The 24,531-nt window shown below is 42.9% G+C and overlaps 1 protein-coding gene across 2 annotated transcripts in view; it reads right to left on the reverse strand.

The window, feature by feature from the left end:
* LOC110496098 (histone-lysine N-methyltransferase 2B) overlaps nt 1-24,531 on the reverse strand; it is a 66,699-nt gene that overhangs the window by 33,968 nt on the left and 8,200 nt on the right. Inside the window, exons 2-20 of one of the 2 annotated variants that reach the window (XM_021571791.2) lie at nt 19,655-19,721; nt 17,866-19,455; nt 12,539-12,777; nt 12,176-12,253; nt 11,740-11,896; nt 11,327-11,573; nt 11,124-11,185; nt 10,174-10,446; nt 9,719-9,810; nt 8,383-8,772; nt 8,089-8,202; nt 7,718-7,864; nt 7,530-7,622; nt 6,180-6,297; nt 5,241-5,354; nt 4,687-4,871; nt 4,388-4,492; nt 342-452; nt 19-95 (exon numbers count right to left, since the gene is read on the reverse strand). In XM_021571791.2, the coding sequence (XP_021427466.2) occupies nt 19-95; nt 342-452; nt 4,388-4,492; nt 4,687-4,871; nt 5,241-5,354; nt 6,180-6,297; nt 7,530-7,622; nt 7,718-7,864; nt 8,089-8,202; nt 8,383-8,772; nt 9,719-9,810; nt 10,174-10,446; nt 11,124-11,185; nt 11,327-11,573; nt 11,740-11,896; nt 12,176-12,253; nt 12,539-12,777; nt 17,866-19,455; nt 19,655-19,721 (4,259 nt within the window). The remainder of the gene's footprint in view (nt 1-18; nt 96-341; nt 453-4,387; nt 4,493-4,686; nt 4,872-5,240; nt 5,355-6,179; nt 6,298-7,529; nt 7,623-7,717; nt 7,865-8,088; nt 8,203-8,382; nt 8,773-9,718; nt 9,811-10,173; nt 10,447-11,123; nt 11,186-11,326; nt 11,574-11,739; nt 11,897-12,175; nt 12,254-12,538; nt 12,778-17,865; nt 19,456-19,654; nt 19,722-24,531) is intronic. The other variant, XM_021571792.2, reaches the window with a different exon arrangement.

Below are 24,531 nucleotides of genomic sequence, written 5' to 3' on the forward strand. Positions count from 1 at the left end.
CATAGCGTATCCATTTACCTTGGGAAATCTTTGGAGAGTGGGTCCCACATTTTCTGATCTTGGCTATGAAACCAACTGAAAGTCTCCTCCAGCAACTGAAAGGACAGATATACTCAGTGAGTGATCTCTGTACATCATTAAGGGGAGTCAATAAGCAAACGTTCCACTAGAGAGACTTTCAGAGTTATTTTATGCGGTTTTATTAATTGAGGAAATTAATAAAACAGAAAATCTATTTTTTTAATACTAGTCTGAGTACATAGGCAAACAATAATGATTTAGCCAAGTATGGCCCCTAATAATGTCTATAGCATTAATGGAGGAAAGGTCTTTCTACTAACCTTCAGGTAGTGAGACCTGGCCAAACAGGTGGGACTCAGGCCCTCAGGGAGAGACTCCTCCTCCTTCAACCACTTCCTCATCACCATGACAACATCCTCATGGAATGATTTCTGATTGGTTGACAAAAGCAGGAAATAGATTTTTTTTATTTCACCTTTATTTAACCAGTTGAGAACAAGTTCTCATTTACAACTGCGACCTGGCCAAGATAAAGCAAAGCAGCGCGACAAAAACACAGAATTACAAACACAAATGTACAGTCAATAACACAATAGAAAAAGTCTATGTACAGTGTGTGCAAATGTAGTAAGATTAGGGAGGTAAGGCAATAAATAGGCCATGGAGGTGAAATAATTACAATTTAGCATTAACACTGGAGTGATAGATGTGCAGATGATGATGTGCAAGTAGAGATACTGGGGTGCAAAAGAAAAGGAAAAACGGTGTCAAGTTTAGGAGATGACAAATAATAAAACAATTTAAATGATAGGCATCCTATCAAATTCCATTGAGAGCATACGTCACTTAGCTAAAATGTGCCCTTTCCTAAATTAGCCATGGATGGAAACAGGGATTTGGATGTGTGGTTTTACTTAATTCTCCGTACTAGCCAATGACTATAACGGCAATTCTAATCCAACCATTAACTCATTTATTGTTGTGTCTCTGGCCTGAGACGCTGGAAGTTCAATATGTAGCTAGATGTAGAAGGGTAATGTTAACGAGCTAACGTTGCCCATTAATGGAAGTTAGGCAAGCGAGTAAGCATTTTGGCCAGATAGCCTAGGACAACAAAAAAATTTAAAAAGGTGTGTACTGTATGACAGAGTTAGACCGTTTCTTCAACATGAAGGAGAGGAGGATGGCAATTTCTCTACAAGTAGAGAGTCCTGTTTTTCTACTTGCATGAACGTGCACACACACAAATCAGAACCATCGACAGCCACAGCTTATGCTGATTGACTAAATATTTTTGCTATCTTTTAGCTGTCAGTGTATTAGACTAAGCCGAGGTGATTTGATGATGTTGAAATGGAAATGGTGCTGGAATAGTGGAGGCAGCTCCTGTTTTCTTTGTGACTTGCGGTAACTCTCCACGGTTCTAAATTAATAGTTGCTTAGTGGTCCGAAAATCTCGGAAATAGTAACTTGCTTGACCATGCTGTCTGCTACTGTACATGCAATATGCTTTGTGGACAGAGGTTGCTATACGGTTTTGTGCTAAAACAAAAAGGGTGTGATTCTGCCACTGTCTTATTGTCTCGGCCTTTAAGCCTATATATCACAGTCGCAAGGCATATTAATTAACAGGTTATAGAGCAAACAACGCAATTATCACAACACACAGGATTCAATTTACTGTACTATTAGAGTGTCTATATGAGCTATAAGAGCATCTGCTAAATGACCAAAATGTAGACAGTGCCTTCAGACTATAAAAACAATGTGACTTATTCCACATAGTTGTTAAAACTCAAAATGGCTTAAATATATAATTATTTTCACCCACAATACCAAGTAAAAACGTTTATATAAATGTTTAAAAAATTCATTGAAAAGGAAATACAGAAATATCCAATTTACATAAGTATTCACACCCAAGTCAATACTTTGTAGAGCACCTTTGGCAGCGATTACAGCGATGTCTTTTTGGGTAAGTCTCTAAGAGCTTTGCACACCTGGATTGTACAATACTTGACCATTATTATTTTAAAAAGTTGATTGCTGATCACCACTATACATCCATTTAAGTCTTGCCATAGATTTTAAAGCAGATTTAAGTCAAAACTAACTAGGCCACGCATGAACATTCAAAGTAAAGCAACTTCAGAGTAGATTTGGCCTTGTGTTTTATGAACCAGGTTTTCTAGGATTTTACCTGCGCTTCTAGCTGTACTCAGTTTATTTTTATCCTGAAGAAGAAAAAAAACTCTAGTCCAACACCGATGACAAGCCCATAACATGATGCAGCCACCACCATGCTTGAAAATATGAAGAGTAGTACTCAGTGATGTGTTGTTGGATTTGCCCCAAACAAAACGCTTTGTATTCAGGAAAAAAAAGTAAATTTCTATGCAATCTTTTTTGCAGTATTACTTTAGTGCGTTGTTGCAAACAGGATGCATGTTTTGAGATATTTGTATTCTATTTTATTTTATGCATTCTATACATAAAATATTATTTTATTTTGTTATTATTGTGAAGTAACTACAATGTTGGTGATCCATCCTCAGTTCTATCACAGCCATTAAACTTTGTTTTAAAGTCACCATTGGCCTCATGGCAAAATCCTTGAGCAGTTTCCTTCCTCTCTGGTAACCGAGTTAGGAATAATAATGTTTCCACCATCGTTTCCTATGACCGAAAAGAGCTTCTGTACATCAGAACAGCGATTTCTCACCTCAAACAGGATGATGATTTTTTATTTAATGAGTCGGACGTGAACGATAAACTGCTCTTCCCCGGACCATGCCCAAATCCCCATCATGTACCACCACAAACCGATGCTGGCACCAAGGCCACACTCAACGAGCTGTATAGGGTCATAAACAAATAAGAAAATGCTCATCCAGAGGCAGTGCTCCTCGTGCCAGACTTTAATACTGAAATCCCCTTTACCTAATTTCTACCAGCAAGTCGAACCTCCTGATTCCTGCTTCCAAGAGTACCAGTGACGCGCTCAATATGGAAGTGTTCAGATGAAGCGGATGCACAAACATTCCTTCAAACATGCTGCTGCTACTCTATTATATATGCATAGTTACTTCACCCCTGCCTACATGTACATATTATCTCAAGTACCTCGACTAAAACGTACTCGTAAACGTAACTCGGTACCGGTACCCCTCGCATATAGCCTTGTTATTTTATTGGTAGTATTTCTCCTTTCGTTTTTTTACTCTGTATTGTTGATTAAGGGCTCATAAGTAAACATCTCACAGTAAGGTCTACACTGGTTGTATTCGGGGCATGTGACAAATACCATTTTATTTGAAATTCAGCGTCTGCTTTTTAAAATTTCTAACAACTGACGCGTTCTGACTCCTAAACTTGAAATATTGTTTATCATCACGTATCCTATGGAAATGAAGAGTGCCATAGTGTGGTTTCTACACCAGAAATGAATGGTTATGTGTAGGAGGAATGTATATGGTGGAGGCAATTAAGCTTGGAATGTACTGAAAAAAAAGGAAAGCTAATCACATGGTTTCAGTCAGTCACTGATAAGGATGGAGAGACATGGATTAGTGAGGAATGGGGGCTGAGGTCAGGTCAGATTAAGGGAGAAGGAACAGTTTACTGCCCGCATCACTTAACTTCCTGCCTAGCAATAAAGAGGTAATGTTTAGAGGGAAGGAGGAGACGGCACCCAAATTGGGGTATATTTACACACTTGTGCTGGTGAAAACATGTCTTTGTCTGATCAGCTGTCTGACCCTTTGGGGGAATACATTTGGTTTGAGCTTTAACAATCGTCCGTGAGTTTTTACTCGGTTAATTTAAAACATAACACCTCCCTGGTCTTTGTGGTTGAATCTGTGCTTTAAATTCACTACTCGATTGAGAGACCTTACAGATGTGTGGGGTAAAATCATGTTAACCACTATTATTGAACACGGAATGAGTCCATGCAACTTATGTGATTTGTTATGCACATTTTTACTCCTGAACTTATTTAGGCTTGCAATAACAAAGTCAATACTTATTGACTCAAAACATTTCAGCTTTTAATTCTTTAATCATTTCTAGAGTTTTCTACAAACAAAATTCCACTTTGACATTATGTGGATTTGTGTGTAGATTAGTGACACAAAAGCTCTATTTAATAAATGGTAAATTCGGGCTAACAACAAAATGTGGAAAAAGTAAAGGAGTGTGAAAACTTTCTGAAGGCTCTGACTGTAGAAAGTGACCAGAATGTGGTCTGAAAAGACATACATGATTCACAGTAGAATATTGATGCCCTGAGAGCAAAATAGACCACCTCTAAATAGTTTTCATGTGGCATAATTCAAAAGTTTAAAAAAGGACTGAGGTATCTCACCAGTGAAGTGTACTGGTGCCCTTCAAATTTTTGACCCACAGCATGTAGGTCGCAGATGGGCTGGTGTTTGTCCCCGAAAGCATCTGGTTCTGTGGATTCCTCACACTACAGGGGGAAGAAACAGCATAGTACATGTAGACTGCTGTCAGAGGGTCCGTGTTGAGGGATATACAATAGATAAGACAGTCTAAACATTTTAGTTGTTTTTGGATACAGAGCAAAACCATGTTGCGAAAGTGAGAGATTAAGTCTGACTCGTGACTACTTGATGTCTCTACTATGATGGAGGCAGTCCGTACCTCCCTGCAGGTGATCAGGTGCTGGGCAGAGGAGTCAGAAAGGAGGTTGGCCAGCACCTTCTCTAGCCCCGCCCTCAGCCTGTCCTTCAGCTCACCCTTCCAGGAGCTGGGCTGTGATTGGCTGCAGGGTGTACAGGAGTACACTACGCTCTCTGACAGGCTGGACATGATCTCATATAGGTCATCTGACAGACAGAAGAGAGGAAGAATTTCAATGTCATGGAATGGATTTATAGTGAGAGAGTTGTTCTGATCCCTCAAGTTAGGGCCTATATATTGATTGAGGTGGCATCTTCCCCTACATCCTGTTAACAGCGGTGGTCACCCCTTTGCCTGGAGAGCTACCCTCTTGCAGGATTTTGTTGCAGCCCGTATCTCTAAAACACCTGATTCTGGGTCAAGTGTGTGTGACAGCTGGATCAGGTGTGTGTGTGTAAGGCTGAAGCAAAATACTGCATACCAACCAGAAACCCTCTAAGATGAGTGTTGGCCACCCCTGCTGTACATCCCCTTGATAAAGACAGTCCTGAGGCAGAAATATTAGTCCCACTCACCAGAGAGTCCTTCACATTTAGAATGTACCCAGTGGCTACACCTGGAGCACTCCATCATCTGGCTGTTGTGGTCGTTCTCCTCGTAACACTTGGAGCAGATAGTGCAGAAGTTCCCTTGTAAAACAAAATCAGATGTACTACAGTAATCAATGGTTAAATTAAACAAATACATGACAAGAAGGTCCTGACAAAGTATCAGTCCACCTATACAACTGCTCTCATCCCGGTCTTCTTGGACTGTTCCTGGAGTTTGTCTATACCGTCAGGGCATGAAATTAACACCCACCAGCTTGCGGGTCGATTTTGTCATTGGCAGGTAAGATGTCTATATCACCAGCCATGTTGGCGGCTGGTCAGGGCTCAACAGCGCAAGCATTTCAGGACACATTTGTAAATAAAAATAGTCCAGTATGATCACATTTATAGTAAAATAAATGCTGCTAGGTGATTATTCTATATTTATATCTATATTTATATTTATATCTATATTTTCCATAGCTGGTAAAATTATCGCACACAGTCAAAGGACTACGAATCCTATATAACCTATACCACCTGGTGCTGCAACCCCGCCTGGCTGGGGGGCTGTGCGCACGTGAAGAGCTGAGTGAAAGATTAATTTTTAGAAACGCTGTTGCCTGGCATAAAAGTTGTTCTAATTTACTTGAAATGAAAGTCTAATGAAGTGTTTCTTGGAAATGTACAATGTTTTGTTCACAAGCTAGGTTGTTTTTCAATGTTTGAGTTTCAACTGCTTGGGAAGAGAAGGCAGCGATTCTACTAGCCAGACTCAATCTCACCAGGTACGAACAAGTCACATTACCATGGTAACATTAAAGGGCCAGGTGAACATTTTTGTCTCATCTGTAATATTCTGGTTAATACCACATCATGTCTTACTAGTAATACACAGATTGTAATGTTTCGCTGAGGTCCTACCTTTGAGGTGGAGGGTGCTGCAGTCGGGACAGAGGTCCTGCTCGTGGTTCCAGGCCATGTCCCAGGTCTTCCCTGGGGTCACTCCACAGCTCTTACACCGGATACACGTCATACACACCTGGGACGGGGGCAGGTAGCCCAAAGGTTAGAGAGATGGACAAGTATCCGGAAGGTCGCTGGTTCAAGTCCAGGGTAGGGCGAAGAAAAGTGGGAACTGAATTGGCTAAGAACTGAGGGTTGCTGGTTTCAGATCATTACTAGCATATCCACCATTGTTGTGCCCTTGAGCAAGGTACTTCATTCCAAAGAAATCCTAGCCCAGAAGCTAGGATATGCATATAATTGGCATATTTGGATAGAAAACACTCTAAAGTTTCCAAAACTGTTCAAATAATATCTGTGAGTATAACAGAACTGATACAGCAGGCAAAAACGTGAGAAAAAAATCTCACTTCCTGGGTGGATTTATTTTTGTAGTTTTCTATTGAATGCCATTACAGTATCCATTGACTTAGGACTCAAATTGCACTTCTTATGCCTTCCACTAGATGTCAACAGTCTTTAGAAATTGTTTCAGGCTTGTATTCTGAAAAATGAGGGACCAGTCAGAATGAGTGGACCATTCACTGTCCCAGAGGTTTTTCATGCGCGCAACCGAGAGCACGCCTTTCTTGTTTTCCTTTTATATTGAAAAAGCTTTTGTCCGGTTGAAATGTCATTGATTATTATGACTAAAAACAACCTGAGGATTGATTCTAAATATCGTTTGACACTTTTCTACGAACTTTACTGATACTTTTCAGATTTTTCGTCTGTCTGTTTTGACTGCCTTTGAGCCTGTGGATTACTGAACAAAATGCAAACAAAAAGAGGTTTTTGGATATAAAGAGGCACGTTATCGAACAAAACAAACATTTGAGTAAATGGGAGTCCTGTGAGTGCAACCATATGAATATCAAAGGTATGTGATTAATTTTATCACTATTTCTGAATTGTGTTACTCCTCTACTTGGCTGGTAACTGTTTGTAATGATTTGTCTGCTGGGCGCTGTTCTCAGATAACCGCATGGTATGCTTTCGGCGTAAAGCCTTTTTGAAATCTGACACTGTGGTTGGATTAAGAAGAAGTTAATCTTTAAACCGATGTATAACACTTGTATGTTTTATGAATTTTTATGAGTATTTCTGTTTTGAATTTGGCGCTCTGCAATTTCACTGGATGTTGGCCAGGTGGGACGGTAGCGTCACACACACCATGGAGAGGTTAAAAACATGGTCGTAAATCGGAATGGGGATAAGAGAGAAGAAAAAGTTAAACAGAAATATAAATAATACATTCCTGGTACTTACCCAGGGCATGTTACAGTTGATGGGCTTTGGGTAGGTGGGTCCCAGACATGAGGGGTGGTAGCAGTTCTGACACCTCCTGCACTGCAACACAGGCTAAAGGAAGAAACAGTACATTTAAAATGTGAAAGTTGGGGTGAAAACACTACCAAATCTCAATTCACTTTTGAGGATCCTGCTGACATGCACACCTTGTTGTTCTTGTGCTTGCGGCCGCACACATGGCAGAACTTGCAGCGGCGGCAGCACCAGTTCTCTTTGTTCTCCTCCTGGGGTCGCTCTTCAGGCCAGAGGCAGAAGCTGTGGAAGGGCTCGCAGCACACCTGGCAGTAGATCATCTGAGGGGAGGTGGTAAGGCAGAAGGCAGTCAGCATCAGGAGAACACATATTGCACAAAACCTACTGTTTTCCAGATAACCCAGGGTAGCTCTTCATTAAGCCTACGCAGCCTCCTAGTTTTCCTCAAAACAGTAATACTTATCTACAATGAAATTTAATTATTCTAATGATAATATGGCAAACACCAGGACAGAATATTCTGTAAATGCATTTCCACAGTTACCTCATGGTGTCCTTTGCTGGCACAGAGCAGGCAGACAGGATGAGGGGTGACTGGGATGGAGGTGAGGATACTCAGACCGCCCATCAACCACACGTTCTGGACGGCACAGTCCTCCTGGGAGAAAGACGAGAGAAAGAAACACAATAATGGTGTGACTTAATGAATGTTTGTATGGGAGGGAGATAGAGAGCAAGTACTCTATTTAATGAAATGCTATACCACTATACTGCTTTGGCAATATTTACAAATGGTATTTCAAACCAATAAAATAATCTGAATGAGAGAGACCCTCACCTTAAAGTCTACGCGGATCCTGTGCGTCCCGGTCTTCAAGTGGCCCTTTTGGGGGAGTCCGTTGATTAGCGTGGCGAGGATGTTAGTTGGTGTGTGTTCTGCAGCATTCTGGGAACGAAGGACATAGTGGGGATCAATTCTGGGATTATGTTGCAGCACAGCCTCTTTAACAATAGTCTCCTCCTCTTCTTGTGAAGACTCCTTCTCCTCTGGCTCCTCCTCCTGCATGACCGACTGCACCACACATTGGGGCAACCGTTGCAGCTGCACCTGCAGTCGCCACTGTAACCGCAACGGTGGGATCCTGGGTGGGCACGGCTCGCTGGGGCTCCTTGTTATGTGGCTCTCTGTGACCAGCAGCCCTGGATGGTGCTCCTCTGAGTTGCTCCCCTGTGCATGTGAAGGGGGGGAATGCTTAAGCAAAAGAGGGGGGACCAGCGTTACAGCACGACCACGGTCACATGCTAGGTGGCGGGTAGCGTCAGCAAGGTAGAGGAAAGAGGAGTGCCACCAAAACTACCTTTGGCTTTGAGAGAAAAGTCTAGCTAGGAGAAGTGAAGGAGAGGAGGTAAGAGAGGGTTAGATAAGCTAATCATTGTTAAAGCATGCCTAGTCAAAGCAGAAACAAAGAAAGAAAGAGGACCCATTACCACAGTAGTTAACTGTGAGAGGAGGTAAGAGGGTTAGATAAGCAAATCATTGTTAAAACATGCCTAGTCAAACCAGAAAGAAAGAAAGAGGACCCATTACCACAGTAGTTAACTGTGAGGAGGTAGAGGGTTAGATAAGCTAATCATTGTTAAAGCATGCCTAGTCAAACCAGAAAGAAAGAAAGAGGACCCATTACCACAGTAGTTAACTGTGAGAGGAGGTAAGAGAGGGTTAGATAAGTTAATCATTGTTAAAGCATGCCTAGTCAAACCAGAAAGAGGACCCATTACCCACAGTAAACTGTGAGTGGGTGAGAGTGAGCGAGATCATGCCTGTCAAAAGAAACATTGAGTCACGGCATCTTTGGATTCCAGATGATTAAATTCCAGAAAAAATTAAGCAAGATTGCAGAGGATCCAGAGGTTTTTGAATGAAGGTATAATGCATGCGTCGGCGATTAATGTGAAAGCTTTTCCCAACATCAGACATTTAAAGCTTCAGCACCAAAAAGAAGGGGACCACACTAGAAAATAAACAGTGCATTTTGATGGAAGTGGTTATTGGAGCTGCTCACTCCTGCACACAGAGGACGAAGTTAGAGTGTGAGAGACTGATCAGTTAATCTACTCACTCATTTAAATGTGAGTGAGTAATGTCAGGCAGAGACAGTTCTACGGGTAATTACCTTGTCGACTCTGCGTCGGCCCAGCAGTCCTTTGGGTGGCCCAGGTCTGCGGTGCCTTACAACTTCACTGGGCACTGGGCCCTCCTCTGGAGCTAGGAGATCAGAGGGAGCCGCATCAGTCAGGGAGCAAATGGGTTTTAAAACATAACAAACTCTCTACTCAAACCAATACCCTGAAACCACTGTGGTATTTTGGCATTTCAGACCTGCAAGTCTATCCTCAAAACACAGTCATCCTCAATCTCAAATCACTATGGTCCCTAACATCCACCCCATTTCTTCTGATCTGCCTGGCTAATGGCTATAAATCCTTCAACTATCTGTCAAATCACTCCATTTCAAAGATGGAGTTCAATGGATCGTGTTGTGGTGCAACTCAAAAGGTGAGGCACAAATATGCATTGACCTATATTTTCATCATACACTAAGGCTCCTATCCCTGTGTACGGCATTACCTTGGTTGCTTGGGGCGACAGGATTCTTTACAGGACTCTTGACTGCTGCTTCTCCGCCTATGTCCTCGTCCGAGTCGGACTTCAGCAGGCTGCTGTAGGAGCGAGGTGTCACGTTCCGCCTTGGCTGCTTTCTGGTGGAAAGGCTCAGGCAGTCTCCAGGGGTTGCTGGGTCCAACCCCTCCTCTGCCTCTCCCTCCTCCCAGGACACCGACCCCTCGTCATCATTGGACTTAAACACATTGGCTGATGACCTGCGTCGCCGCCTTGAAAGGACTGCACAACAAATTGAAGCCCAATGGTAACACTGAAATCATTGGTTGAATTTTTGGGCCATGAGACAGACCACCGTGTTGGTGTAGTTTTCAGTTAAAGGTGTCAATGTAATTGGTAATAACAGCAAAAACACACAAGTGGCTTGTAGTCATTAGTAATTGATCCACTGGCTTCCAGTTGCTGTCTTCAAGACCCTGGTGCTTGCCAATGGAGCAGCCATGGGAACTGGCCCTCCTTACCTTCAGGCTATGCTCAAACCCTACATCCCAACCCATGCACTACGTTCCTCCACCTATAGCAGGGCAGCTCCCGCTCAGCCCAGTCAAAGCTCTTCTCTTTCCTAGCACCCCAATGGTGGAACACGCTTCCCCTTAAAGTCAGGACAGCGGTGTCCCTGCCAATCTCCCGAAATCATCCTGCCTCTTTGAAGAGTACATTACATTTTGTTTAAAGAGCCTGCATCCCAAAAAAAGGCAATTGGCTTGTCCTACTAACACTGACTTTGCTGATAAATACGTTGATGAAAAATGTACTTGATACGATTGTGATGTTGTCGTCTCACCCCTCTATCTTAAGATAAATGCACCAATTGTAAGATGCCCTGGACAAGAGTCTGCTAAATGACTCAAATGTAAAATTATATAAATACAGATGTATTAAACATAACTCCAACAAACCTGTGAATGCCTTCATGCCACGCTTTACTTTCCTCGCCTCAATCCGAACACATCGCTTTAACCTGGTGGCACAGGGAAATATTTATTATCATTTTAAAATGGGTATCATGTTCAATTTGTACACAAAACAACCAAGAAAAAATACAGTGTGTGTTTGTCCATGAGTAGATTAATAATAGTGGATGAAAAGTAGGAGCACTTACACACAGCACTGGCGTCTGGTGTTTGGCCCTCCAAACTTGGGCTTGTCCAGGCAGTTGAAGCAGGTGCCGCAGTCGCCCTCATGGAGGCAGCCCTGGCAGGACCCACAGCGGGTGGCACGACCCCCAGGACCAACCTCGTTATAGTTCCGCTTTAACTTGCGCTGCTTGCTGTACTTGTGCTTCTGTCTTGTCCTCTTGTGCTCCTGAGTGTGCTCGATTTCCTGATCAGAGGGGTCATCAGCAATGTCTAAAAACAAAGAGAGCATGAGAGAGCGAGATAAAAAAATGATTTGTTAACATAGCTCAGTCACCTAAGGTCAATACCTGAAATCGACAGAAAGCTAAACACCAGAAAAAGAAAACAAGTGGTAACTACAGTTCTTAGCAGTGTGCTTCATAAACATAAAGGTTACCTTCTACAGCTGGTGAGGTGGTGATGCCCTCTCTCTCATGGAGGGGCAGAGCGCTAAGCCTGGGGATATCGTCAGGCACCATGGCACGGGGTTGCCCCAACGCCACCGCTGCTGCCCGACAGACATGCTTGATGCGTGGACCACCAAGGAGCTGGTCCTATGGGAACAGGATTATGTGGGGAACACGGTCATAAATTAAACTATTACAATGAAACTCCACTCTAAAGACAGACACCAAATTGCAGCCACCGCACAAATGGCCTAAGCATTTTCAAGAGAAACCCTAGACAGGCCACTAACAAAACACTGTACTACAAACATCAACAATACAGAAATGTTAAACCACAACATCTAAAAACAGAGAGGAAAGAAAAGAGATGGACACAGACAAAGACAAAAACACAAACATAGCCAGGGTCAGGAAACAGGGGCTCACCTGAGCAGAGCCTCCTATCCTCCTCCCCCCTCCAACTCTTAAATCTCTGGGACTGAGTTTTACAGATCCAGACAGGAGCTGAAAGAAACAAGGGTATAAAAGTGAAATTTTATTAATGAAACCGCCTAATAATTTAAATTGGTTTTAATCCAACAAATCTATGCCAAATTCATACACTGTAAGCCGACATTCAACTGTTACCAACAGCCCTGCTAATTCAGGGTAAATCAATGGTAGCGTCCAAAATGGAACCCTATTCCCTATGTTGTGCACTACTTTTAACCAAACCCCCTAGGGCACACCATAGGGAAGTGTGCGCCATTTGGGATGCAGACAGGGTCAATCAAGGTCACCGATTCTGACCTGTGATGACTTCATCGGCCTTTGCTGGTCAATCTTCACCAGCTGCAGCTTGGCTCTCTTCAGCTGGTCGATCTTAATGAGCTGAACTTTGGCCCTCTTCAGCAGATGGAACATCCTCTTGTTGGTGCCGGTGAGGTTGATACGATGGCTGGTGCCCCCCTGTTCCACCACCACCCCATCATCACCCCCATTAGGCTGGCTCACTCCTTCGTAAACTCCTTCAGGAGCGGACTCTGCCCCTGGGGAGAAGAATCAGTCAACTGTCACTAACTTACAAAAGGCTGACTGTGTCAAACTTGAGACAGCCTGTATGTCAAATTGTATTTGTCACATGCGCCAAATACAACAGGTGTAGTAGACCTTACCGTGAAATGCTTACTTACAAGCCCTTAACCAACAATGAAGTTGAAGAAATAGAGCTAAGAAAATATTTAAGAAATAAATAAAAAAGTTACAAGAAAATTATATAACAATAATGAGGCAATATACGGCAGTGAGTCAATGTGCAGGGGTACAAGTGAGTCAAGGTACTTTTTGGGAGGCCTTCTTCTGACACCTCTTAATATATACAGTGGGGCAAAAAAGTATTTAGTCAGCCACCAATTGTGCAAGTTCTCCCACTTAAAAAGATGAGGCCTGTAATTTTCATCATAGGTACACTTCAACTATGACAGACAAAATGAGAAAAAAAATCCAGAAAATCACATTGTAGGATTTTTAATGAAAATTATGGTGGAAAATAAGTATTTGGTCACCTACAAACAAGCAAGATTTCTGGCTCTCACAGACCTGTAACTTCTTTAAGAGGCTCCTCTGTCCTCCACTCGTTACCTGCATTAATGGCATTTGTTTGAACTTGTTATCAGTATAAAAGACACCTGTCCACAACCTCAAACAGTCACACTCCAAACTCCACTATGGCCAAGACCAAAGAGCTGTCAAAGGACACCAGAAACAAAATTGTAGACCTGCACCAGGCTGGGAAGACTGAATCTGCAATAGGTAAGCAGCTTGGTTTGAAGAAATCAACTGTGGGAGCAATTATTAGGAAATGGAAGACATACAAGACCACTGATAATCTCCCTCGATCTGGGGCTCCACGCAAGATCTCACCCCGTGGGGTCAAAATGATCACAAGAACGGTGAGCAAAAATCCCAGAACCACACGGGGGGACCTAGTGAATAACTTTTGTTATTGACCAAATACTTATTTTCCACCATAAGTTGCAAATAAATTCATTAACAATCCTACAATGTGATTTTCTGGATTTTTTTTTCTCATTTTGTCTGTCATAGTTGAAGTGTACCTATGATGAGATATATATATAGGTCTTGGATGTGAGGAAGCTTGGCGGCAGTGATGTACTGAGCAGTACGCACTACCCTCTGTAGTGCCTTATGGTCAGATGCCGAGCAGTTCCCATACCAGGCAGTGATACAACCCGTCAGGATGCTCTTGATGGTGCAGCTGTAGAACTTTTTGAGGATCAGGGGACCCATGTCAAATCTTTTCAGCCTCCCGAGGGAGAAAAGATGCTGCCGTACCCTCGTCACAACTGTCTTGGTGTGTTTTGACCATGATAGTTTGTTGGTGATTTGGACACCAAGGAACTTGAAACTCTCGACCCGCTCCACTTCAGCCAATGTTAATGGGGGCCTGTTCGGCCCTCTTTTTCCTATAGTCCACAATCAGCTAATTTGTCTTGCTCACATTGAGGGAGAGGTTGTTGTCCTGGCACCACACTGCCAGGTCTCCTCCCTATAGGCTGTCTAATCGTTGTCGGTGATCAGGCCTACCACTGTTGGCCACGTAAGTCGTGGGTGAACAGGGAGTACAGGAGGGGACTAAGAACACACTTCTGAGGGGCCCCAGTGTTGAAGATCAGCGAGGCAGATGTGTTGTTACCTAACCTTACCACCTGGGGGCGGCCCATCAGGAAGTCCGGGATCCAGTTGCAGAGGGAGGTGTTCAGTCCCAGGGTCCTTAGCTTAGTGATGAGCTCTGTGTGGACAATGGTGTTGAACGCTGAGCTGTAGTCAATGAACAGCATTCTCACATAGGTGCGGCTACAGAACCCTGACCTGTTCACCGGACGTGCTACCTTGTCCCAGACCTGCTGTTTTCAACTCTCTAGAGACAGCAGGAGAAGTAGAGATACTCTGAATGCTTGGCTATGAAAAGCCAACTGACATTTACTCCTGAGGTACTGACCTGCTGCACCCTCGACAACCACTGTGATGATTATTATTTGATCCTGCTGGTCATCTATGAACATTTGAACATCTTGGCCATGTTCCGTTATAATCTCCACCCGGCACAGCCAGAAAAGGACTGGCCACCCCTCAGAGCCTGGTTCCTCTCTAGGTTTCTTCCTAGGTTCTGACCGTTCTAGTGAGTTTTTGCTTGCTGTTGGGGGTTTTAGGCTGGGTTTCTGTACAGCACTTTGTGACATCAGCTGATGTAAAAAGGGCTTTATAAAAAAGATGTGATTGATTGACATAGGTGTCCTTTTTGTCCAGGGGGGAAAGGGCAGTGTGGAGTGCAATAGAGATTGCGTCATCTATGGATCTCTTGGGTTGGTATGCGAATTGGAGTGGGTCTTGGGTTTCCGGCATGATGTTGTTGATGTGAGCCACGACCAGCCTTTCACGTCAGTAGCCATGAAGTGTTTGAGTGCTACGGGGCGGTAATAATTTAGGTAGGTTACCTTCGCTTTCTCGGACACAGGGACTTTGTTGGTCTGTTTGAAACCTGTAGGTATAACAGACTCGGTCAGAGAGAGGTTGAAAACGTCAGTGAAGACACTTGTCCGTTGGTCCGCCCATGCTTTGAGTACACATCCTGGTAATCCGTATGGTCCCGCAGCTTTGTGAATTTTGACCTGTTTAAAAGGTCTTGCTCACATCAGCTACGGAGAGCGTGATCACACAGTCATCCTGAACAGCTGGTGTTCTCAAGCATGCTTCAGTGTTGCTTTCCTAGAAGCAGCATAAAACGCATTTATCTCATCTGGTAGACTCGCGTCACTGGGCAGCTTGTGGCTGGGTTTTCACTTTGTAATCTGTAATATTTTTCAAGCCCTGCCACATACGACGAGTTGTGTAGTCAGATTCAGTCTTAGTCCTGTATTGACGCTTTGCCTGTTTGATGGTTCGTCTGAGGGCCTAGCGGGATTTCTTATAAGCGTGCAGATTAGTGTCCCGCTCCTTGAAATTGGCAGCTCTAGCCTTTAGCTTGGTGCGGATGTTGCCTGTAATCCATGGCTCCTGGTTAGGAAATTTACGTACGTTGTCAATGCACTTATTGATGAAGCCGGTGACTGAGTTGGTTTACTCCTCAATGCCATTGGATGAATCCCAGAACATATTCCAGTCTGTTACAGAAAAACAGTCCTGTAGCGCAGCACCCGCGCATCTGACCACTTCCGTATTAAGCGAGTCACTGGTACTTCCTGCTTTAGTTTTTGCTTGTAAGCAGGAAACAGGAAGATAGTGCACTACTTTTAACCAGAGCCTTCTGGCAAGCTATACTTCTCAATCCTATGGTAAAATGTGGTTTCCTAAATGCATTAAAACATCGAAGAATAATACTTTTATCACAAAAGCCCAAATCATTTTCTGGAATAAAGAAACAGATAGTTCCTAAATATCCATTAAGCAAAATATTACACACACACAGTTGAAGTCAGAAGTTTACATAAACTTTAGCCAAATACATTTAAACTCAGTTTCACAATTTTTGATATTTAATCCTTGTAAAAATTCCCTGTCTTAGGTCAGTTAGGATCACCACTTTATTTTAAGAATGTGAACTGTCAGAATAATAGTAGAGAGGATTATTTATTTCAGCTTTTATTTCCTTCATCACATTCCCAGTGGGTCAGAAGTTTACATACACTCAATTAGTATTTGGTAAGATTGCCTTTAAAATTGTTTGACTTGGGTCAAACATTTACGGTAGCCTTCCACGAGCTTCCCACAATAAGTTGGGTGAATTTTGTCCCATTCCTCCTGACAGAGCCGGTGTAACGGAGTCAGGTTGGTAGGCCTCCTTGCTAGCACACGCTTTTTCAGTTCTGCCCACAAATGATCTATGGGATTGAGGTCAGGGCTTTGTGATGACCACTCCAATACCTTGACTTTGTTGTCCTTAAGCCTTTGGAAGTATGCTTGGGGTCATTGGTCTTCCAAATGGACAATTTGCGACCAAGCTTTAACTTCCTGACTGATGTCTTGAGACATTGCTTCAATTTATCCACATAATTGTCCTTCCTTATGATGCCATCTATTTTGTCAAGTGCACCAGTCCCTCCTGCAGCAAAGCACCCCCACAACATGATGCTGCCACCACCATGCTTCATGGTTGGGACGGTGTTCTTCGGCTTGCAAGCCTCCCCCTTTTTCCTCCAAACATAACGATGGTCATTATGGCCAAACAGAGGACATTTCTCCAAAAAGTACAATCTTTGTCCCCATGTGCAGTTGCAAACTGTAGTCTGGCTTTTTTAGTCTGGCTTTTTTTTTTTTTTAAGCGGTTTTGGAGCAGTTCAGGCTTAAGCAGTTTTGGGCCCTTCAGGTTATGTCGATATATGACTTGTTTTACTATGGATATAGATACTTTTGTACCTGTCTCCTCTAGCATCTTCACAAGGTCCTTTGCTGTTGTTCTGTGATTTGATTTGCACTTTTCACACTAAAGTATGTTCATCTCTAGGGGACAGAACGTGTCTCCTTCCTGAGCGGTATGGTGGCTGTGTGGTCCCATGGTCTTTATACTTGCGTACTATTGTTTGTACATATGAACGTGGTACCTTCAGGTGTTTGGAAATTGCTCCCAAGGATTAACCAGACTTGTGGAAGTCTACAATTATCTTTGTTTCTGAGGACTTGACTGATTCCTTTTGATGTTCCCATGATGTCAAGCAAAGAGGCACCGAGTTTGAAGGTAGGACTTGAAATACATCCACAGATACACCTCCAATTGACTCAAATTATGTCAATTAGCCTATCAAAAGCTTCTAAAGCCATGAAACCATTTTCTGGAATTTTCTAAGCTGTTTAAAGGCAGTCAACTTAGTGAATGTAAACGTATGACCCACTGGAATGGTGATAGTGAATTCTTAGTGAAATAATCTGTCCGTAAACAATTGTTGGAAAAATTACTTGTGTCATGCACAAAGTAGATATCCTAACCGACTTAGCTAAACTATAGTTTGTTAACAAGAAATTTGTGGAGTGGTTGAAAAACGAGTTTTAATGACTCCAACCTAAGTGTATGTAAACTTTCGACTTCAAATGTATGTAACTGAGCACACAAAATGCCTTACCTTGGAAATGTTCTGTGTCGTTTGCTGCCTCCTCCATAGTCACAGATGATGCAGCTTGGGATTCAGCGGCAGCGTTACGGACCTGCACAGCCAGCTTCCTCACAACCCCAGGAGAGTTGAGGTCCTCCATTTTCAGCTTGGACCTCCCTCTCTTCCTAACCGGCGAGGTCAAACTCCGGTCCTCCTGGGCTTCTTCTTCTTCTGCTGTTTCACCCTCAGCAGCACCAAGGCCTTTCTTCTTCTGGGCCAGGCTGAGGGTCAGCTTCTTGAGTCTCTCGTAGACCTCGAGGTGGGATGAGCCTGGGCTGAGCGTTGAGTCCTTCACAGACAGGGTTGAGGACAGGCTGGTCTGAAGTGTTTTTTTACCAGTTGAGCCCGAAACTTTAGGTTTGAACTCATTTTGGCCTGGGGTTCGAGACAAGTGGTCAATGTCATCATTGTCTGAATCATAAAAGGATAGGCTCATGGCATCCTCCTCCTTCACCTTCACCTTGCCTTGGCTATTCTTTTTCAGGGAGCCCCTGTGCCAGGATATTATCTCGTCATTGAGGAACCTCTTGGGTGCCTTGATGACGCGTGAAGATCTGGCGCTCACCACTGGCGAGGAGAAGTTACTGCTGGCTCCCTGCTCGAGCTCTCCAGGGGACAGGAGAGGCTCGCCCTCTGTCCTGGTGCTCTCCCCCTGCGGCTGCTGCTCCTTTCCCTCCTGCTTCACTGGGTCTGGGAGGTACTCTGGCACGTAGGTGTAGAAGACAAACTTACGACGAAAGCGTTTCACAACAGACTCTGGCGTACTAAGCCTCTGCACATTCCCGGGCTTCCTCCTGTGGCCAAATAGGGACTTGCGCTTATTCTGTGCTGGTTTCTTTCTTTTCAGGGACATTGCTGGATTCTGCTCCATCTCAGCTCCAGCCTCAAGGGATTCCCCTGTTCCCTTGGACACTCTCCTCCTCTGCTGCTGCTTATTCACAGGTTTAGGGGACAGTGCTTCCCCTTGCCCAATGTCAGGGTCCACACCAGTTTGGCCTGTTTGGTCTTGCTGAGATCCTCTTCTCTTCCCAGACATCTGTGGCTCAGATTGGTCTGGTTCGGTTTTGTCTGCTGTTACCTCCCTGGCCTCTTTGCTCTTGGAGGCCTTCCCTTTGCCCTTGACCACTGTCAGGGTCCACACCAGTTTTCCCTGCTTGTCTCTGCTGGTTTGGGGTCGGGCTGTGCTGGACCCTGAGCCTCCCCTACCCACCTTTGTTGTTTGGTCTTGCCTGTTCCTCTTTCTGGCTGTTGAAGACGATTCCACCACCTTCCTTCCCCTTTTCCTGTTGGAACCATTTGATTTTGCACTGCCCTTGCCTTTTGAGGCCTTTATTCCAGTAGCCTGCTTTCCTCTAGATTTAATCCCAGAACTGGGAGACATTTTTTGGGCTGCCAGTTTGGCAATTATTTGGGGTTTCACAGCGTTTTCGTCTTCCTGACCCTCTCCAACTTTAGGGTCTTCTTTGGAGCCCTTCACTCCACTTTTCTCAAGCTTTGCTGTAAGTTCTGGAGCTGGGGGAGGATTTTCTGGCTTCAACAATGATAATTGGAGAGGCCTGCCTAGAAACAAGACAGGGAAACATAAGTGTCTTAATACGAATAGACCAATGTCAGACAATAAGTTGATGCATATTATAAGGTATGCTACCAAAGCTATAAATCCCAAACATGAAGGCTACTGCAAATTTCTGCTAGGAAATGTGAGAATTCCTGAGCACAATTGATATCTCACATTATTGTTCATCATTAGCCTACTTACTTTCAGAGATATTGTGTGCTGAGAGTGTTGGCCGGTATTCAGTCCCAAACCCAGGGAAATCCTCATCCTAAAACACAAAAACCCAGGGTAGGAACATAATGCATAATTTAATGTTCACACATCACACTGTGTTCAGCAAAAAAATATATAATACATAATAACAAGCCGAATTTAATACTTTGCATGTATACTACAGAAGGACTTAATAATGAAATGTTTAGGCCACCTCGATCTCATCACAGGGTTGGTAAGGGGTGGGATCAGATGAATCCATGGGCAGCAACCCAGCTGATATCTGGTTACAAACCGTCACACTGAACTGATTTGAGAGATCAGGCTTCAAAATGTAGTGGGGTATAACTGCAAATGTGTCCATTTCAATTAGGTCTAGGCTATTGCAAATGCAAAGTGTGAACATTGATCAAACTCTACTTTCCACAGAAAACATACACCATCATGAAATGTACACTGAAATGTACACTGAAATGTACAATGTTCACAAATACTGATCTGAATACTATTTTTCCACATTGCCGGAAGATGAGGATGTGTAAGAAAAGGAACAATAAGAAATAACAAGGCAAAAATTGATCTAGACTAAAACTGCATCAGCTTAATAGGCTAAATATAGCTAGCATCTCACTATCCGAGAGAGCAACCTACGACCATGCAATCTGTCCCAGTTTTATGCAGTCAGTCAAGCGTGACAAAAGAAACTGCAAAGATGATATAGGGGCCGGAGACTAGCTTTTTACTGGAAGTAAAATCGGATTGGATATAGAAAGACCAGGGTGGCAAAGGGAACTTTATTTGTGAAAAGACAAGACACACGCATGACTAGCTGAGTTTGTATAAAGTTACATGCAGAGCTGCCTGTTGCAGCCTGTATTCAGAAAGCGTCTCAGAGTAGGAGTGCTGATCTAAGATCAGTTTTGCCTTTTAGATCATAATGAATTGACAGGGGGACCTGGGCCAGTAAACACAAACCATCTAGGATCAGGTCCCCCCCCTCCATAGGGATGCACATTTTGGGGAACATTCAGAGGTGGAAACTTTCCTTGGGAATTAAAAGGAATATGGGAATTACAGAAATATATGCAAATTAATATTAATACCATTTAAACAGATGTTTTTTGCATTGGATATATTTACCATATCACATGGAGACAGAAACATAAACCTTTTTACCTTATCAAAAGTAGACAATTGCAAATGATTAAATCCTTCCAATAGAAATAAACATTTAGTTACAAATTGAACTTTAATTAAATGAGTTGACTCTTCACATGGGATGATTTCACTGAACAACAAAAGGGAATATTGAATGATCCCAATGATCCATCGCATCTCCAAAAAAATGCTTTCAACATACATCTGTAAAATGAAAGTAGAGAAACTAAAGCTTTGGTTGTCATCCTCTCAGGCATCCACGTCTTCTCCCTGGACCTCCTCAATGTCCACCTCTTAAACATCAGAGTCTGAGGCCTCATCTTCACTGTCCAACCTTGCTGAGGATGGCTCGTAGTCAGGCTCAAAAGGCCTCAAATTTCCCCGGATGGCCACCAATTTTTCAACCCTTGTTTTGGTCAGCCTGTTGCGTGCTTTGGTGTGTGTGTTCCCAAACAAGGACCAGTTGCGCTCGGAGGCGGCTGATGTTGGTAGGATTTTGAGGATGGAGACAACAGCAGAAAGAGCCTGAGATTGCCAAAGTCCCTTCCACCAGGTGGCTGATGAGATATGTTGGCATTAATGCCATATTGCTTCTCCACCCCAAAGCCCTTGCTTGGAAGTGAAATTCGCCAGAGTGCCAAGAACCTTGCCTCATCCAGAACAAGGTGGTGAGACACGGTAGTGATGACACCATAGGCCTTGTTGATCTCTGCACCAGACAGGATGCTCTTGCCAACATACTTGGGGTCCAACACGTACTCTGCTGCGTGTATGGGCTTCAGGCAGAAGTCTTCACGCTTTTTGATGTATTTCAGTACTGTAGTGTTCTCTGCTTAGAGCAACAGTGAAGTGGGCAGGGCAGTACGGATGAGTCTGAACATCAGGCAAGATGGCATCGTCTCCATCAATCCGTGGAATGGCTACTGCTATAGGTTTCAGGAGTTTCAGGCTGCTTACCACTCTCTCCCAAAATATATCATCCAGGAGGATCCTCTTGATGGGGCTGTCCATATCGGCAGACTGATATGGCCATTTCTTGGAAACTCCTTCCCCTCCAAGAGACTGTCAAACTTGATGACATGGGTGTTGCTGGGCAGCTTCAATGTGGTGCTCACATTCTTCTCACTTTGCTTGGTGAGGTAGATTGCTGCTATAACTTGATGACCCTTCACATACCTAACCATTTCATTGGCTCTCTTGTAGAGTGTATACATTGTTTTCAGTTCCATGATGTCCTTGAGGAGCAGATTCAATGCATGAACAACACAGCCAATAGGTGTGATGTGAGGGCAGGACACCTCCACTTTAGACCAAGCCGCCTTCATGTTCGCAGCATTGTCTGTCACCAGTGCAAATACCTTCAATGACCTTGGGCCACAGATGACTGCCTTCAGCTCATCTGCAATGAAGAGACCGGTGTGTCTTGTCCCTTGTGTCTGTGCTCTTGTAGAATACTGGTTGAGCGGTGGAGATGTAGTTAATTATTCCTTGCCCACAAACAATCGACCACCCATCAGAGATGATTGCAATACAGTCTGCTTTCTCTATGATTTGCTTGACCTTCACTTGAACTATATTGAACTGTGCATCCAGTAAATGAGTAGATAAAGCATGTCTGGTTGGAGGGGTGTATGCTGGGAGAAGAACATTCAGAAATCTCTTCCAATACACATTGCCTATGAGCATCCGAGGTGAACCAGTTGCATTCACAGCTCGAGCAAGACATTCATCAGCATTTCTCTGACTACGTTTCTCTATTGAGTCAAAAAAACTTCTGATTCCAGGAGGACCATGAGCTGTTGCTATCGATAAGGTGTCTGATTCATAATTTTCACCTCAAATAGAAGTAGAGGGACTTTTGTGAGAGGTTGCTTGTTGTGAGCGCTGAGGGAACTTTATGCACTTGGCCAGATGATTCTGCATCTTTGTTGCATTCTTCACATATGATTTTGGCACAGTACTTGCAAATGTACACAGCTTTTCCTTCTACATTAGCTACAGTGAAATGCCTCCACACATCAGATTGTGCCCGTTGCATTTTCCTGTAAAATAATTAATTTAAAAAAAATATATATATATATATTTGTAAGATAAATGTTTTAAAATGAAATATGTATAGAAACCCACATGGTAGCAAAAACAAACAAGCAGAAATTGTTACGTTAGAAATGATTTAAACACACTTTGCTGTAGGATACTATTTACTAGTTAACAAAGAAGCATGTATGTCATATAAAATATATTCACCCCACCCAGTATTGTAATCGGAACATACCAGAAAGCATGTAATCCTGGGCTCAGTATAGTAGTGTGGGCTCAATAGCATCTCATTAGTGTGCAAGATCTTGACAATCAGCTTTACATGTAATGGAAGAGTGCACTGTGCATGCAGAGGGTTGCAATTCCATAGAATTGGGGATAGTTTAACCAAAATATGCCACAGGACCTAGAATTGCCTAATGTGTATCCCACTAAAAAACATTTTGGATGAATTTGAGCAAAATTATCTTCCTGGGCTTATCCTCACATGGAACATTTCCAGAACAATTCTGGAAATTTACCGGAAAGCTTCCGACCCTTTGCAACCCTACCCCTCCATAAGCTTATTCATTATGTTCTAAAAGGAAAAACTGATGCTAGATCAGCACTCCGTCTACTACTCTGAGATGTTTTTTGAATACAGGCCCAGAATTACATGGCTGTATTCACAAGAGCAGAGCCACAGGACTGAGGAAGAGTCTTACTCCTGGTTACAAACCTATCATCAACAAACTACACTGGATGACCACAAAATTGCAGACCAAAAGAGCATACATCTTGCTGATATTTCCACTTCTCCAATCAATTTGCTAGTTTCATCTTCTTGAACGTACTTTGTTCATTTCCTTCAACTTTGCCACAATAACAATTGTGTTGATATACACAAATTGTGATGCCATATTTGTGAGTGAATATAAAATAACATATTGATGTTGATTGAGTTAAAAGTTCCAATAGCTGACTTTAAAATGTGATGAAATCCTCTGTTGTATTTTGGCTCCTCCTATAGGCTATTGTGCTGCAATGATGTTATCCATTTGCACACTTTAGTTTTTGTACAATAAATTAAAATACCCATCAATTAGGTTGGAAGTTACTCATCTAGTTCATTACTGAAAAGGTACTCTCCATTTATTCACATTAAAAATTTGTATTCATGCAAAAGACTACTGATTCAAGGTTCTCCGTCAGACAATTTAGTTTAATATTCAAACTCAACACATTAGTAGGTTTGCACTTCCCTAAGATACAGTACCAAAGGTTATTCTTATTTTACTATTTTCCGCATTGTAGAATAATAGTGAAGACATCAAAACTATGAAATAACACATGGAAACATGTAGTAACCAAAAAAGCTTTAAACAAAATCTAAATATATTTTATATTTGAGGTTCTTCAAAGTAGCCACCTTATGCCTTGATGACAGCTTCGCAAACACTTGGAATTCTCTCAACCAGCTTCATGAGGTAGTCACCTGGAATGCATTTCAATTAACAGATGTGTCTTGTTCAAAGTTAATTTGTGGAATTTCTTTCCTTCTTAATGCATTTGAATCAACCAGTTGTGTTGTGACAAGATAGGGGTGGTATACAATAGATAAACCTATTTGGTAAAAAGACCATGTCCATATTATGGCAACAGCAGCTCAAATAAGCAAAGAGAAACAA

This window comes from Oncorhynchus mykiss, chromosome 18 (genome assembly GCF_013265735.2).
Source record: "Oncorhynchus mykiss isolate Arlee chromosome 18, USDA_OmykA_1.1, whole genome shotgun sequence".
NCBI classification, from domain to species: domain Eukaryota; kingdom Metazoa; phylum Chordata; class Actinopteri; order Salmoniformes; family Salmonidae; genus Oncorhynchus; species Oncorhynchus mykiss.